The sequence below is a fragment of the Podarcis muralis genome, chromosome 11 (assembly GCF_964188315.1).
Source record: "Podarcis muralis chromosome 11, rPodMur119.hap1.1, whole genome shotgun sequence".
Lineage (NCBI taxonomy): Eukaryota > Metazoa > Chordata > Lepidosauria > Squamata > Lacertidae > Podarcis > Podarcis muralis.
Window position 1 is genome coordinate 50,186,057 of NC_135665.1, and position 17,784 is coordinate 50,203,840.

The following is a 17,784-nucleotide window of genomic DNA, read 5'->3' on the forward strand; positions in this document are numbered from 1 at the left end:
GGTCTGCTCTCATCTCACTACTTTACATTCTCCCAGCACATCTGAATACTGTATATGCTTGCCAATGCAGGCTTACACATCATGGCATCTGATGAAGTGGACTGTGGTCCATGAAAGCTTACGGTGAAATAAATATGTTGGGTGTTTAATATGCCACAAGTCTCTTTTGTTATCTTCGCTTTAACCCAGTTTATGGAAATTATTGTTCTCTGTCAGCAGAACCCTCTTCAAGTATGGAATAAGAGTGCACAGCTTTGCCTCCAGAAACTGAAAGGCAGGAAGAAGCCACTGAACTGGCAAGGCGTGGTCGGAATAAGTAAGAGTCAGACCTCCTGAGTCACTTGGTCAATAGAGCAGGACCTTCTGCTTGTTATGTTTCAGGCCACAAAGTCCTATTCCAAGTCCCCACAGAGCTCCAGCAACTAAGCTCGAGGCCATGAGTGGGAAGCTGTGTCCTTCAGGTACAACTTTACAACTGACCACTCCGCAGCTCCAGCCTGGCCTTGACAGGTATTAAACCTGTTGCTATGTCAACATATTTTAGCTGGAAGGTAACTACTGGGTTGCTTTTGGAATGCAAACCACATACGTGCATTTCGGAGAGGATTAGGACACTGCAGTGTAATCTACATATCCTACTGCTATGTAAGTTACTGCAGCTTTGTTTGAAGCTTCCCTGGAACATCACCAAAGTAACTATAGAGATGCTGATCACCCAGGCTTATGACCTCAGCTCCCTTGCTATAGTGTGAGATAAGGTGTGACTCATGCTGTCAAGAGAAGAAACATCTTCCATCCCCTATTGCAGGCGTCAGCAACCTTTTTCAGCCGTGGGCCAGTCCACCATCCCTCAGACTATGTGGTGGGCCAGAGTATATATTTTTTTTGGGGGGGGGGGGGATGAACGAATTCCTATGCCCCACAAATACCCCAGAAATGCATTTTAAATAAAAGCACACATTCTACTCATGTAAAAACCACGCTGATTCCTGGACCGTCCGCGGACCAGATTGAGAAGGCGATTGGGCCGCAGGTTGCCTACCCTTGCCCTATTGTGACCTGTACATTTTCTGCCAGGATATCGTCACTGGTGAGGATATCAGCACCGTGGCCAATCTACCAAGCACCCTTATTCTTCTCAGACAGCTGCATTCGTTTAGGGTAGAATAGAACATCAAGGTACATTCCTGGCAAGGCTAAAGTAATGTGACTAAGGGCACACTCTTTGGGAACACAGTCATTACCAAGAGACTCTGGGGTTGTCGAAAGCTGTGCGATGAAAGAATCCTTGCATACGTGACCCAAGAAACCATAACAGATGTTGACTTTGATTAGTGTTATTTGATTGTGCAGAGAACACTATAGTGACACCTAGTAACAAGTATAAGCATTGCAACACATGTTAACACAATGACCCAGAAAAAAAATGTTACTATGCCCAGCTCTTTGTATTTTTCTTTATAAACTCTAATGATTAAAAAAAAAAAATACATATAGGCCCAGCTATAGAGAACCAAATTAATTGTGGGCCTGTTTTAAAAATACAGTAACCACCATAACACAACCACTTGTATAGACCATGTAGGTTCACCCTAAGACAGGCTTCCTCAAACTCAGTCCTCCAGATGTTTTTGGCCTACAACTCCCATGATCCCTAGCTAGCAGGACTAGTGGTCAGGGATGATGGGAATTGTAGTCTCAAAACATCTGGAGGGCCGAGGTTGAGGAAGACTGCCCTAAGAGAACAGCAAAAGGAAGCTCATTTTTGTGCAATTCAAAAACCTACTAACTCCAACACAACAGGGCTCTTAACAAGAACTACTAAGATAATGTTTGTAAAGCACTTTGATTTTTTAAAATAAGCACTGCATAAATGTATTATTAATAACATAAAAAAAGTTTTTAGCGTACAGCAGTTAAGATGGAGGATAAGCAAAGGACATGCCCCCATGGTATATTCCAGATCTACAAAGGAACTTGAAGTAAGAATCCCCTGAGAAATGAAGCACCGTATTTTTCGCTCTATAAGACGCACCAGACCACAAGACGCACCTAGTTTTTGGAGGAGGAAAACAAGAAAGAAAATATTCTGAATCTTAGAAGCCAGAACAGCAAGAGGGATCGCTGCGCAGTGAAAGCAGCGATCCCTCTTGCTGTTCTGGCTTCTGGGATAGCTGTGCAGCCTGCATTCGCTCCATAAGACGCACACACATTTCCCCTTACTTTTTAGGAGGGAAAAAGTGAGTCCTATAGAGCAAAAAAATACGGTACTCTCCCTTGTCCCCACCAAACAACAACTGAGGGTGAGAAGAACATTTTGCAGGTTACACAACCCATGCGCTGGGCCAACAACTGGCGACACTAGACCAAGTTAACACAACAAAATCCAGACACTGGAGACCCAGACAGACAAAACACTTAAACAGGAAAAGTTTATTTCCTGGCCTTAATGCCAGAGCCACCCTTAATCCTCATTTGAGCTCCGAAAGAGATGTCCAGGTTTTAGAAACTCCAGTTTTACAAAAATTCACTTTCCCACTGTCCTTTGAAGCTCTGCTTCTATTTCAGTTGAGGAGAGCTCAGCTTTGCCTTCAAACATCTCTTTTCCACAGGGAGATGTTTACTTTCTGTGATATTTGGAAACCTCACGCAAGACCCCTGATATCCAACCATTTATTAACAAATCCCGACACTTTGCACAAAAATATTTTAATTTAAAGAACCCTCTCGGTAAATCAGAACCTGCTACACAGGATTCCCATAAATTGTAGCCTCTCAGATTTGGCATGGAAATCTGTAAGCAGCTTTTCAAATTCCCAGGGTTTAGAGTTAGTATTGCTTTGTGATGGAAGAATCAGTGCCCATAAGGAGATTATTCTTGAGAAGGGAGACCAGTTGCTGTTGTTAAAAGGCAGAGAGAAATGAAAAGGGAATGTTAAACGTGAGGTCCTGCTGCATAAATGTTACTTTGGGAAATCACAATGCTCTCCTCATTTTTATAAATAAAGATTAATTCTAAATCCTGATTAAATACTTTGTTTAGTTAATGCCATGTTCTTCTCATAAATCATGGACATATGCCGAAAACAAGACTTCCTACTTCAGAGCATTGGCCTGCTCACCCAAATACTTTGAAAATCCAATCAAAATTCTTCCTTAAAGTGCAGTTACCAGGGGTGATTAAGTTACAGGTAGGTAGCCGTGTTGGTCTGCCATAGTCGAAACAAAATAAAAAAATTCCTTCCAGTAGCACCTTGTTGTTGTTTAGTTGTTTAGTCGTGTCTGACTCTTCGTGACCCCATGGACCAGAGCACGCCAGGCACTCCTGTCTTCCATTGCCTCCCACAGTTTGGTTAAACTCATGCTGGTAGCTTCGAGAACACTGTCCAACCATCTCATCCTCTGTCGTCCCCTTCTCCTTGTGCCCTCAATCTTTCCCAACATCAGGGTCTTTTCCAGGGAGTCTTCTCTTCTCATGAGGTGGCCAAAGTATTGGAGCTTCACGATCTGTCCTTCCAGTGAGCACTCAGGGCTGATTTCCTTCAGAATGGATAGCTTTGATCTTTTTGCAGTCCATGGGACTCTCAAGGTTCTCCTCCAGCACCATAATTCAAAAACATCAATTCTTTGGCATCAGCCTTCTTTATGGTCCAGCTCTCACTTCCATAAATCACTACCTTAGAGACCAACTAAGTTTGTTATTGGTATGAGCTTTCGTGTGCATGCACACTTCTTCAGATACACTGAAACAGAAGTCACCAGACCCTTATAAATAGTGAGAGGGTGGGGAGGGGTATTTACTCAGAAGGGTGGTGGGAAGGGGTGATTGGCTGATAGGTGTGGTAAACCTGTTGATGACTGTTAACGACTGCAATTTGTCTTACAGGAAAAAGCAAGGGGTGATTGTTAGAGGGAAAGCAGGGAGGCAAACTGGGTCTTTGGCCCTTGATCTCCTGTCCTTCCCTCCTCTTTCAAAAATGTAGGGTATTTTTTAAAGTTTGTGCTGTGCATGTACTGGTGAGGCATCAGCCACGCACTTCCTAATTTGCTCTGAAATCTAAATTTGCATCTATTTGTTTAAATTGGCATATGAAAAATTTGCCTTCGCTGTATTCCTTTCCATGAGTGCCTGCTTAAAACATTTTTGTTTAGATAACCCTATCCAGATGTTTAAATCTCTTTTCAGTTTACTGCTTATTTTAATCACTTTTAAATGCTTTTAATTACTTGTTTTTAACTGCATTTATTGATAATTTTAATATTTATTTTAAACCACTTAAGAGGTTTTGTTACAATCAAGTGTAAGTTAAAATAAAATACAGTACAAAAATCATGGGCTAGTACCATGAGTACGCTGAGTACGCCACACATGGCTTGGGGAACTGCAGTTTATTTCTCAAGAATTGCAATTCCCAGAACCCCTAACAAACTACAATTCCCAGGTTTCTTTGAGGGTTGGGAAAGTGCTTGAAATATATGGCATGCCTTAAGAAACTTTCTAACTTCTAGGAGCATTGTGAAGCCCACACCCAGGAACAGATCCAAAAATGGCATCAAACAACTTGCTTCTGTGCCACCCAAACTACATTAAATGCAGCTAGCACTAGTTGTACACACTGGCTGGCTGTTGTTATATAATCTATGCAATGAACCTTTGTCCTAGATATGCATGCCAAAGGGCATACATTCCTTTCTTTATTTTCATTGAAAAGAGGCGGGCAGCGGAGATGACAATCTGGGAAGGATAACACTGCTAAAATTATTGGGTTGTGTGCAACTGCCCCACTCAAACCTGCCACTGCTTTTTCCAATCAATCTGGACAGTATCCAAAAGCCAGAATTTGGACCTTTAGATGTTTTGTCTCCTTCCCTAGGCTGAACATTGATTTAAATTGTTTCCATGTTTGAAAATGCAGTTCACACCTCCTATTTGCAAAAGCCTAGAAAGAAGGAAGCAAAGCATTTCATTTGACTTATTTCCCAACTAAGAGAGCAGATCTACTTTGGTTTGGGGGGTGGGGAGGGGAATTAATAGGAGCTTTGATTTTCCCCGAGAGACGAGGTCACAGACTAGGCCATTTCCTGTCTGCAGCCAGGCTTGCTCGCTTCTGCAGACATGTGTCTTATGACAAAAAGGCCCGATTCATTTCAAAGATAGGGTCGCTGCAATCATAGCATAGACAGACCACATTCTTTCCATTCTTGCTTTCTGCTTGATCATTACAGATTATTAAAAAGAACATATCTGAGAAAGATAGAGAACATTTCAGCGGTTTTGGGGTTACCCACATCTGAAATCCATTGCAAGCTGAAAAGAGAGACTAATTTGGGAAGCTTGGCTGAGCTCTGATCACATAAGGATGAAAAGAGAGGTTGTGTTAATAGAATCATAGGGTTGGAAGAGATCCTAAGGATCATCTAGCCCAGTGTTTCCCAAACTTGGGTCTCCAGCTGTTTCTGGACTACAGTTCCCATCAACCCTGACCACTGGTTCATGTGGGATGCTCTTACTTAGATCAGAACCAAGGCACATTCCCTGTTATGGGTCAAGGTGCCTATGGGAAGCCTATAAGCAGAAGATGAGAGCAAAAAACCTCTCCACACTTGTGATTCCCAGCAAATGGTATTCAGAGCTATACTGCCTCCATCAGTGAAGGTAGAACTTAACCATTATTACTAGTAGCCATTGAAAGCCTTGTCCTCCATGAATTTGTCCAATCCTCCTTGAAATCCATCACTTACTTCTTGTGTGAGCAAATGTACTGTGCGATGAAGTACTTTCTTTTGCCTGCCCTAAAACCTTTTCAGCTCTGCAAAACAAAAACCCAAATACTCCACTGTAATATGCAACTTATGCAAACAATATGCAGTTACACCGTTTTTTAACAGTTCATTCCTGGGCTAGTAATGTTGTCAGCTAAATCTGACTTTTAATTTTGCATGGAGTATCTTTAGAGCTGCATGCAAGAAGCACGTGCAGATCAAAGCCAGAACAAGGCAACACAAAACGGGGCAGATAACTAACAAGCACTTTAAACTCCATTTCCTTAAACCCAGTTGGAACACTGTGTTGCCTTTGCAAGGGAGAAAAGGACAGGGGAAGAGATCTCATTCAATACGGGAACCCTGAGCAACTAGTCTCAACTTTGGCTTTGCAAGAAGTGTAGGGATCCACCCACACGACAAGCCTCTCCAGAGCTAAATCTGGAGATTTACTATAAAAGTCATTAAGTAATATTTGAAAGATAGGAGCATTCAACTGTTCTATTTTAAGGCAGCTCTCCCTGAAGTTACTATTCCAGAAGGAATTATTCTGAGACCATGTCAAAGGGAAGAGGCAATTTAACATTTCAAGGATAACTATGAATTATAGCAAGGTCAAGTAGCATGATTCACTGTTAAGAGTGAAACACACAGAGAGACTCAATATTTAACTATTCTAAGTTTCCATGCATGGAAATTCCCTGGTATGCAGAGGAAAAATACATAACAGCTGAACAATTGCATTCCTGTGTTACCAGAAAGGAGATGGGGTGTGGAATTGAGAAATGTCAAATTTTCAACAGCAACATTAAGTCGTAAGTTTTCCTTCCAAATGACAGAAAAAACTATCTCAAGGTAACTCGGGTTCTAGGCATTCTGCACAGTGTTTGAAGGCTGCATAATCTAAACTGAGGATAAACTTTAGGGTTGTAATCTTTTAAATAAAATTATAGTCTTCAAGTTTCAAATAACGCCCTTCCCCCCAAATAATTATCAAATTGGATACTGCTATATATTACTGTGCAGAGCCTACAAGCTGAACGAGGTTGAATAGGGGGTGGGCTGCCCTCCTTAAGCAACACAATGGAAAGTGGGCCATGTAGGTTACCCCCTAAAAGCCCATCTGTAAACACACTTAACAGGCCACATCTGCACACATGTCCACCATTAAAACTATGGCAACAAGTAAACACAGCTCTAAACCATCATCAGCCGGCTGCTTTGAGCCTCACTGAAATTCAGTGCTTAGCAGCCATAAATTGCCAGAAAGCTTTAATTGAAGGAGTTAGCCAAGCTAAATATTGCTAGAAACAAAAGCTATAATGACCTCTTGACAATCGTGGCATGCTAGCTACACTTTCACCAAAGCAGGCTAAAATAAGAACCACTCCAGTTAAAATAAAAAGTTAAGCAGGCTTGAATGTTGTTGATTTTAACAGCACCAACAATGGTTTTGTTCTAATCTAGAAGGTATATAATCACGCCTTATTAGTTAAAAATGGAAGCTTTATGGAAATCTGATTTTCTGCATTTACACACCAACCTATTTTTATTTTCTGCCAGTAACTTGATGAATTACCACAACGAAGTTGCCTTTTCCAAGGCCAGAGCAATCTTGGCACAGGATTCACTCCTACAGGAATTTGAATGTGAAGCCCTGTCCAACACCTATTGTAGCATAGCAGCAGGGTGCAATGCTATCCTTTTCTTCCGTTTGTCATCCTTGGCTAACAGGGAGAAACACAAAAGAGACAGGCCTAGCAGAAAACACACAGTGATAAGCTGTTTGCACCAGTGCTAAAAGTAGGACAGGAAAACCAGCTGGTTAGCAAAATGTCAACAGCCTAAAGGCGATATAGACAAGAATGGGGGCAGAGGGGGGCAGCAGTAGATGCCCATTACAGCTAGCATTAGAACAACGGTCCAAAGGGGCAACCCACTTATATTGATGCCACTTGCAAAATGCCTCTCATTATAATGGACAGGATGACTGCATAGATGGCCCTAGTTATCCGTTAGCATTCTCTCACGGAGAATAACCTCCTGAGAAGCCCATGGCTCCCCAGAACAGGCTGGAGGACATGGTCTTCACACCAAGGAAATCTGCTTACAGCAGGCCCCATCTCCAAGACTTACTGTGGTTTTAATGGGAGGGAGAGGATATAGTAATCACAATTTATCTCTCCAGGTGCACAAATGTGTGTTAAGCAGAGTTTCAAAATCCCATGCTTGGCAGCAAAACCAGGCTGTAAAACCTTGGTTTGAGCAAGTCCAGCTATGAAGCAAGCTGACTCTCTTACCCCGCTTAACAAAAACCAAGCAATAACCTAGGAATTAAGTTGAAAAATATAATTCCCTTACTTTGAATCTTGCACTGGTTTGCAGCAATAGCAGCAGTAAAAACTATGCAGGCAAAATACTTATATTTACAGTATAACCTACAGCTGGAGAAAACGGGGGCATATCTGCATCCAATGCTGTTCAAAGGAAGAGACAAGAACAGGAAGTACTATATGCTCTTTCCTTCAGGAGAGGAGGGGAAATGACGTAACACAAAACCCACTCTACCAACTGCTTTTCTATGGTCTGAGTATCTGCCTATTTGCAATACAGCTCTGTAGCATTTGCCCCTTTTCATGCTAGCTAGCAAGAACATGCACATGTTAGGTTTAACTGTTAATCTTCCACAGTTACATCTTCCAGGGATAAGCGATGGAAGGGCAAGGGTGCAGATCTAGAAGACATCTTACAACCTCCCATTCCTACCATGGAACACTGGAAGCAACCTGGTGCCAAGTCAAACCTCTGGGCCTATCTAGCTCAGTACTGTTAGCATGGTGGGTGCCTGCTCCCCAGGGGTCTCTCCCAGCCCTACCTAGAGATGCCAGGGATTGAACCTGGAACCTTCTGCATGCAGGGCATGTGCCCTACTACTGAGCTATGGCCCTTCCACATGCAACAATGGGAAGCCAGTGGCGCTCCTAATGTTATTCGGACTCCGACTTCCATCAGCCCCCGCCAGCACAGTTAATGGTCAGGAGAAATGGGTGTTGTAGCACCAGCAATGTCTTGAGGGCCACAGTAAAGTAAGGGGCAGGCAACATTTTAGACCTGCAGGTAGTGTTCAGCCCGTCAACATCTCCCTAAACGACGGGCTTGTAGAAACAAAGAAACCATGAGTAGATGCATGTTTCTGTAAAAATGCCAGACTCAACAGCAGTCCTATTCTTTTAAGCAAATCAAAAGTTGCAGGCTTCGTTGTTTCAGTGCATTGTTAACATACCAAGTTGCCTCAAAAAAACCAGCAAAGGCTAAATACAACTCAGAATGAAAACCAGACATTTTTCTCAAGAGACCTACAAAACTTGGGGGGTGGGGAAGTCATATAACAGCACAAAAAAGCAAAACAAAACAAAACCCTGGCACCTTCAGGGATTCAATACATTTATTTAGCATTTGAAACTCCCAAACGGACAAGAGAGCTCAGTCTCTGTATTGCATGGACTGCTGACAATCGCACAATCACAGGTAGTGGTAGGTGATACTTTGAAGAAAGAAGTCTGTCCAAAATAGGAACACAGAACTGTGTACAGTATCCCTCATAAGAAGACCACTGGCTATTAATGTAATTATAGTTCATTTCTGCAGCTTACATCAATGTACATGCCAATTCACCATGCAAAATAAGAAAGGGGCAGGCCCCTGACCCAAGGAGTTTAGGACTCCAACTCTCATCAGCTCCAGCCAGTATGGTCAATAGACAGGGATGACGGGAACTGTGGCCCAACAAAATCTAGCGAGCACTGGGTTAGGGGAAGACTGTTGTAAATGTTGATGACAGGGAGAGGAGAGAATGGGATGGATGTAAGGAAATTGGAAAAGATAAAGGAAGAGCACAGAAATAGCCCATGGTCCAACACAGAATTATGTGTACTCAAGTCCAATGACTTCAACATACATAAAGCATGACTACATCCATCCTAGACTGCTTTGAAAAGAGCCTACAGTGGATCAACCCAAGGGTGTATCTAGTTGAAGGATAGTCAATGTGGTATCCGCCAGATGCTTTAGACTGCAACTCCCATCAGCCCCAGCCAACATGGCCATTAATCTGAGAGAACAGGAGTTGTAGTCCAATGAATCTGCTGGCTACCATGTTGGCTATCTCTGACCTCAGCACTGTGTATGCCAGCAATGGCCAGCCCTGCTGTCCTAGGAAGCACACAAGCAAAGCAGGATGAACAGCCCTCAATGGAGGTTTGCTACTGGCACCTGGCAGCAACAGTATTACCACCTAATTAACAGAATAAATTCAGGACAAATATAAGAAACATCTGTTTGAGGATTTTGCTGCCACAGGATGTGGTGAAAGCTACAAATTCAGATGGCTTCTAAGGAGGATTGGACAAATTAATAACAGGGAGGTTTATCAGTAGGTTTGAGATTATTATTTTTGTAGAAATTAATAAACAATGACAACAACAACCCTCTAGGTTCAGAGACAGTGCTTAATCTCAGGGTTGTGAGTTCAAGACCTACCTTGGGCAAAAGATTCCTGCGTTGTAAGGTGTTGGACAACAGGGGTGGCCAATTCCCAAGAGACTGGCAGTCAAAGTTGTTGAGCTTTTTTTAGGGAGGATCTACCACAGACATTCAGTGATCTACCTGCTGGACTAGATGATCCTTGTGGTCCCTTACAACTCTACAATTCTATCATCACTGAACACCAATTTATTGGGGAGCAACTATGGTCTGCAACCCTTATTTATTGGCTGCCAGTGGGATGGGATGGTCTACATGGAGCTTTGGTCAGACTCATCAGGACTTGTGTTCTTTCAGCAGGGCCACTCCTACAGCCACCTCAAGGCAGAAGCAGCCCCTTGATCCCTCCAGAAGTCCACAGCCATTTTCAGACTCCTAAGCCAGCAATCCCAGGTGCACCCTAAGCTACCCTGCTACCCTCAGGTGTAGAGGACTCCACCCCATTGCCAGCACTGAAGCAAGATTTAGTGGCAGGGCATCTGCTCTGTATGCAGGAGGTCCTTGGTTCAATCAGTTTTCCAGATGTTTCTGGACTACACTTTCCATCATCCTTGACCACTGACCATCCTGGTTGGGGCTTCTGGGAGTTGAAGTCCAACAACTTTATACTGCAAAATGCCCTGTGATCTTTGGATGAAAGGTGGTATATAAGTTTAATAAATAACAACAATAATACCCAGTGGGGGAGAGACCAGTGTATGCCCACAAAGAATCTGTGTGGGCAATAATGAGCTAAATGGAGCAATGGTCTAACTTGGCATAAGCAGTCCTTTTTTTTTCTTCAGAAAAAGGTGCCAGTACTCCCCATGAAGTTGTTACAGAAAGTGCCACACTTAACATGTGAAAAAAGGGGTGCTGGTACTGTGTACCCCCAGAAAAGAAGCACTGTGTATAAGCATCTTATGTTCTAAATTGCAAAGCTGTCTCCCTGCTGTGTTAAAAGGTAAAGGGACCCCTGACCATTAGGTCCAGTCGTGACCAATTCTGGGGTTGCGGCGCTCATCTCGCTTTATTGGCCGAGGGAGCCGGCGTACAGCTTCCGGGTCATGTGGCCAGCATGAATAAGCTGCTTCTGGCGAACCAGAGCAGCGCACGGAAACGCCGTTTACCTTCCCGCCAGAGCGGTACCTATTTATCTACTTGCACTTGGATGTGCTTTCGAACTGCTAGGTTGGCAGGAGCTGGGACCAAGCAACGGGAGCTCACCCCGTCACGGGGATTCGAACTGCTGATCTTCTGATCGGCAAGTCCTAGGCTCTGTGGTTTAACCCACAGCGCCACCCGTGTCCCTTTTCCCTGCTGTGTTAAGATACCTTAAATATATCTGTGTTAGATGCATTTAAGGTATCTGTGTTACATACCTTAAAGATAAGTAACTCAGCAGGGAGACAACTATGCAATTTAGAAGAAAAGACACTTAAAGGGAAAAAAATTGTGTGCTGCTAAAGACACAGCCCATCCTCGGGAGGGCCAATCAGAGCAGCGTATGCTGTACTTTTTAACTACTCTGCATGAACAAGTTTTAAAATAACCGTGCCTTAACCTGACTTGAATCCACTGATTAGTGAATTGCTCTCAATCTCATTTTGCCTCCACTGACAATAGAGTTTCTAGAGGCTTTGTTTCAGGACAGACACAGCCAGCCTCCTCTAGTCTCTTCTGCTCTCTATTCTAGGAGTACAAATTTAGCTTGACTCCATGGAATGAGGATCCTTAAGGCCAGGAGCTATTTTAATAAATCAAGCCCAACCTCCTGTAAACAAAAACAATGGAATTTATCCTGGTTGGATTAAAAGGAAGTCTTTTATAAGAGGTGTCGATAAGATCAGGGCAAGCTGTCCTTCAGACTCCTACTTACAAGTGAAGCCTGGAGAGAGCGAAAGCATTTGTTTCGCCTACATGACAAAGAATGTTTTTCTTCCTTCTACTACCCATCAGTTAAAAGTGGTCATTAAAAAAATTACATCGCAGAAACAGAGCTTCCATCTGTTAAGCAGTGTGTGCCATTTTATTAGCTAATTCTCTTGGAGTGGTTTGTTTTTTTTAACACAACAAGTTTCCCTCCATGTGGATGACAGTGACCATGCCAGGGGTGCCCAGTGCAGTGCCAATGTCATTGGGACTCCAACTCCCATCAACCCAGCATGGTCAATGATCAGAGGTGGTGGGTGTTTTAGTAGAACAGCTACAGGGCACAGTGTTCACTACCCCTGCCATAGATTGAACCAACACTAGGGTTGCCATAATTTTGGCAGGACATTTTAGCGATGCTTCCAACTACAGTATTCCAGTATTCTGTATACAGTATTCCAGTATTCTAAGCAATATTGCCCCTGTCAAAGAACACACAACTTTCTGCATGTTACTAGAACAGGGCTGACATTTTTCATTCATCGCCCACAGTGGTAATTGTTAAAGCAGTGATGAGTAAGCAAGGCCCTCTCAAGGCACTTTTGCTATTTTCAGATTCCAAATCGGTTTTCCTCCTGCAAAAGAATACAGTGGTGAACTGGAGTGGTAGAACTCGCCAGTGGAAAGCAATGTGAAAAGGATCAGAAACAAGGAGGCAGGTTCACTGTATTTTGCAGCTCAAGATTTTGAAATTTAGCAAGGGGGCAGAGGCTTCTTTGCCCTCCCTACCCAACCCCAACTGGATTGAGCTTGCTTGCTTGCTTGATTTATTTACTGAAGCAATGGCACCTGAATCCCTACTTGCGATGCAGCAGTGTGTACCAACAACAGCCGCACGGATTCAGACTGCCAGAGCAGACAGGAAAGATGTGGTTCACTCACTCAAGGATTGTGTGAATTGGGCCTTGCTTGCTTTTCTTAAGGTTTTATAAGCATAACTAGTGGGACTTGCAACAAAATGTCGCAATGTGCAGTGCTCCTGTTCCAGTCAGCCAAACATGCCCCCCTCCACAATATTCCATTCTCCCTCCTGCCCCATTTTCCATTCCCCACCCATTGTCAGTCAGCGCAAAGATTCTTCACTGAGCTGCTCTGCAAACCTTGCTGTTCCCCTCAAGTCTGCCAATACTTCACAGGCATGAGGCTTGGCCAACATTTATTATTTATTATTATTTTATATATTATTATTATTTATTATTATTTATTATTATTATTATTATTATTATTATTATTATTATTATTATTATTTGAAGAAGTGTGCATGCACACGAAAGCTCATACCAAGAACTAACTTAGTTGGTCTTTAAGGTGCTACTGGAAGGAATTTTTTTTGTTTTGACTATGGCAGACCAACACGGCTACCCATTGAAGAAGTGTGCATGCACACGAAAGCTCATACCAAGAACTAACTTAGTTGGTCTTTAAGGTGCTACTGGAAGGAATTTTTTTATTTATTATTTAGTTATTGCATTTGTATCTCACCTCTCCTCCAAGGTGTTCAAAGCAGCGTACAAGGTTCTTTCTTCCTCCTTTTACCTCACGACAACCCTGAGGGGTTGGTGAGGGCGTGTGATCGGTCCAAGCTCCCCCAATGACTTTCATGGCTGAGCAGGGATTTTCTGAAGGCAAGAGAACCTTGGGGCTCTAAGACCTTTGAAAGCCATAGTGGAAGGTAGAAGCTCCCACAATAATGTGCAAGTAAAATTAGCTGCCATTGTTGTTTACACCAGATGAACTGCTCCATATCAAACAAGCAGTCTGCTGCTTCATTAAAAAGGCAGTGTGAGCAGCTGGTACCTAGCGTGTGAAACTACTGATGAGGACTGAGCATATGCCTGCATCTTGCCAAATCAGCAATGCACTCAGCAATACATATCTGTATTATCCTAGCACACCTCTGTAGCTGCAACCAGGTGAGTGGCAAGTTATACTGCAAGACACCAGGCCCACATACATAGACCTCTCACTCACTCTCTCTTCTAGCCTCAAAGGACCACTAGGCTATCTGTGTCCTTGGTTCTACACTGAGCTGAAGGCATGCATGCTTGAAGAGAGACAGACAGACAGGTGCCGTTGGCTACCAGCAAGTCAAGCTATATTTGTGGATCTGACCATCTTCCTCCAGAACAGCCACTGGACCTACAAAGGCAGAATCGAGGAATACACAAACTCCGTCTGACATAGTAGCATTACGGACCTTCTGCAAAAAGCTGCCTTATACTGAGGAAGACCACTGGTCCATCTAGCTCAGAACCACCCTGTGGTCTTCGGATAAAGGACAGTATACAATTTTAAGAAATAACAACAGCGTGCTTATGCCTATTAAGCCACAAACACATTTCAGCCCTTGTGGTCGCCGCAAAGACGTAGCAGCACCCCAGCCGTTGAGTCTGTAAATCCATTTCCCAGAAGTAGCTTAGGAGGGTTTGAATTAACAAGCTTATTACAAAACCCAACATGAGGCTTTATAGCAACTGAATCATGGCAATCGTTCCACAGCTGCTCTGAAGCAAGCGGAGTTATCTGAAGGTAGCCGAAAATATTTGCTACAGGCATCGTTCTAAGTGTAGGGAGAAATTTTAAAACATAAAGAAAAAATCAATGATAGCTAATTACCCATCATTATAAAGCTCTGAAGTGTGAGCTTTTTCTGTTAAAAAAAAAAGGAGGGTAAGATTGGCTCCAAGTACATATACATGTAATACACACACATCTAAGGGTTTCGACTTGCTGTTGAGACCTGTTTAATTAGATAGCACTCCAGTAAATCAAAAAGCTCTTTGAATGAAGCCTACATCATACTACTTTTCTCTTTTCTGGAATGACGTCAAACCAGTTAAGTAAAGGATAGGTTTAATCTTAAGATTTTGCTGAGCAGGTAAAAATCACTGAGAAATAGTAGAGTGAGCAGAATAATGCCAGGGAAAATCAGCTTCAATCTTCTTATCCATTTGAAAAAAGAAAAGCCACAAATCCTCCCATCATGTCACTTCTATCCCATCCTTTACACGTAGAACACATTTTGTCCCTTCCTTGATTCCATCCCAAGTTATATTCCCTGAAAGGATGAAACACACATATACCAACCAAACACTATTGCACAGAAACTATCCTGGCAGGGTGCACTTAATCCCCAAAATGGTTTATGCAATACTGGCTTAACGTCGTTGAGACATCGTTTCATCCAAAGGAGAATGTGGCAAATGCAAGCTTCATATAGATGCACCCATCAACAAGCAATAATTGTCTGCAAGAGGTCCCTGTCAAGTGTACAGTGGTACCTCGCAAGATGAATGCCTCGCAAGACGAAAAACTCGCAAGACGAAAGGTTTTTTTTTTGTTTTTTGAGTTACTTCGCAAGACGCATTTCCCTATGGGCTTGCTTCGCAAGACGGAAACGTCTTGCAAGTTTGTTTCCTTTTTCTTAAAACCGTTAATACAGTTGCGACTTGACTTCAAGGAGCAACTCATAGCACGTGGTGTGGTAGCCTTTTTTGAGGTTTTTGAAGACTTTGGTGATTTTTGAAGCTTTTCCAAAACTTTTCTGAAACCGTGCTTCACAAGACGAAAAAATTGCAAGACGAAAAACTCGCGGAACGAATTAATTTCGTCTTGCAAGGCACCACTGTACATCTGAAAAAGACTTGTGTGTGAAATGGCCTTTCCCTAGTCTCAACCTGAGATTCTCTAATCATTAAAGTTAAGAATTGGAAGGAAAAGCTGAACCAACCATACACACACACACACACACACACACACACACACACACACTCTCTCACACTGATATTAATACGTTGCTGCTACTGTTATTGTAAACTATCGTAAAATATGACTGAATGTCAATACAGAAACACTTATTCAAAACCTGCAATGTGTGTATTTATTTCTGTGGTGTCATCAGTGTGCATGGGTGCATGACAGAGTACAAGTATGTATTTTTAATGTTTCATTTATTGTTTATGACTGCTTTTGTTATGTATTTCCTCCACATTTTCCATGTGGCAAGCTGCCTTGAGCATCATCAGAACTGCAGAAAGGCAGCATACAAATAACATTATGTACATATTATGCTAAGGTGACTCAGTAAACACCACGCAAGAACAGAAACAATTCTGAGTCCTACGGTTCTCTCCTGCTACATTTCACAAACATTACCATTTCTGCCCTTGTAGTTCATTAACTTAACGGCTTTATCAAGGTGGGACTGAAGGAATGCTTCCACAATACAGACAAACTAATACGAGTCAGCCACAGTGAGCTGCCGAATACTTACATCGCTCTTCCTAAACTTTGCTTTCAAGCTCTTCATGCTTATTCCATTCAAAGTTCTAAACCTTCCGCGTCTTCAACACCTAAACAAAAAGGAGAGAGGAAAATAAGTTCCATTACACGTTCCATATACATGCAGCAGCCACCAGCAACACACTCTTTAAACTGCAGCGTATGGATAGGTTCTGAACAAAAGATGCTGTCTCATAAATATTTGTGAAATTTCCCTATTAAGCAGCACCGGTGGGCATAGTAAGTATACAAGAGCACCAATGACACTTTTGCAATCTGTTCCCCAGGCACTTGCAGCCCTGATCCTTAGATTGCAAGGAAAGCACTTCTGAAAACTTAAAAGGAAAAGAGGTTTCCCAAACTGTGAACCGCCAGTGCTTCATAAGCTTCAGTCAGGTAGTTTGCTATGTGTCTGTGGATTTTTGGTTGATGTTGGGATATGCGTATCCATTGCACTGAATAGTCATATCGATTCTGAATTGTATTTTTTGTTACTTCTTTTAGTTCTTATTACAATTTGAATTCTGAGGAATTTCAATTGCTGTAACAGGCAGAAAAATAAGTAGACCTGAAGGAGCATCTCCACCCCCATCGTTCTGCCCGGGTGCTGGGGTCCAGTGCCGAGGGCCTTCTGGCAGTTCCCTCACTGCGAGAAGCTAAGCTACAGGGAACCAGGCAGAGGGCCTTCTCGGTAGTGGTGCCCACCCTGTGGAACACCCTCCCATCAGATGGCAAAGAGATAAAACAACTACCTGACATTTAGAAGACATCTGAAGGCAGCCCTGTTTAGGGAAGTTTTTAATGTGTGACATTTTAATGTATTTTTAATCTTTGTTGGAAGCCATCCAGAGTGGCAGGGGAGACTCAGCCAGATGAACGGGGTACAAATAATAAATTTATTATTATTATTATTATTACTACTACTACAACTACTACTACTAGGTGGTCCACTAAGGTTCTCAACAAGTTCCAAGAGGTCCATGGAAGAGGGGGAATGTTTGGGAACCACTGGCATGGAAGCCCAATCCCTCCAAAGCAAGAATCCCATTGGGAGGGCAGTGGGAGTCACAGCAATGTTGTGCAGTACTGTGACACTACGCAAGATTATCTTGCCATTCACTGACGCCCTACGAGTGGTCAGAAACAGGAACCTCCAATGTTTGCACTACCTGCCAAGTTCAGTTGCGGATTGAATTTTATACAACGGATACCAAGGAACCCCAAGGAACCACTGTGCACTTAGATGTGGGGAAGGGGGTGAGAATGGAAAGAAGACATGAGTTGTTG

General features: G+C 42.8%; 1 protein-coding gene across 4 annotated transcripts in view; it reads right to left on the reverse strand.

Annotated features, from left to right (window-relative positions):
* RAI14 (retinoic acid induced 14) overlaps positions 1–17,784 on the reverse strand; it is a 96,519-nt gene that overhangs the window by 67,297 nt on the left and 11,438 nt on the right. For all 4 annotated transcript variants that reach the window (XM_028749327.2, XM_077936436.1, XM_028749328.2 and 1 more), the window contains one exon: positions 16,490–16,568. In XM_028749327.2, coding sequence (XP_028605160.2) covers positions 16,490–16,525 — 36 coding nt within the window. In that variant the 5' untranslated portion in view covers positions 16,526–16,568. The remainder of the gene's footprint in view (positions 1–16,489; positions 16,569–17,784) is intronic.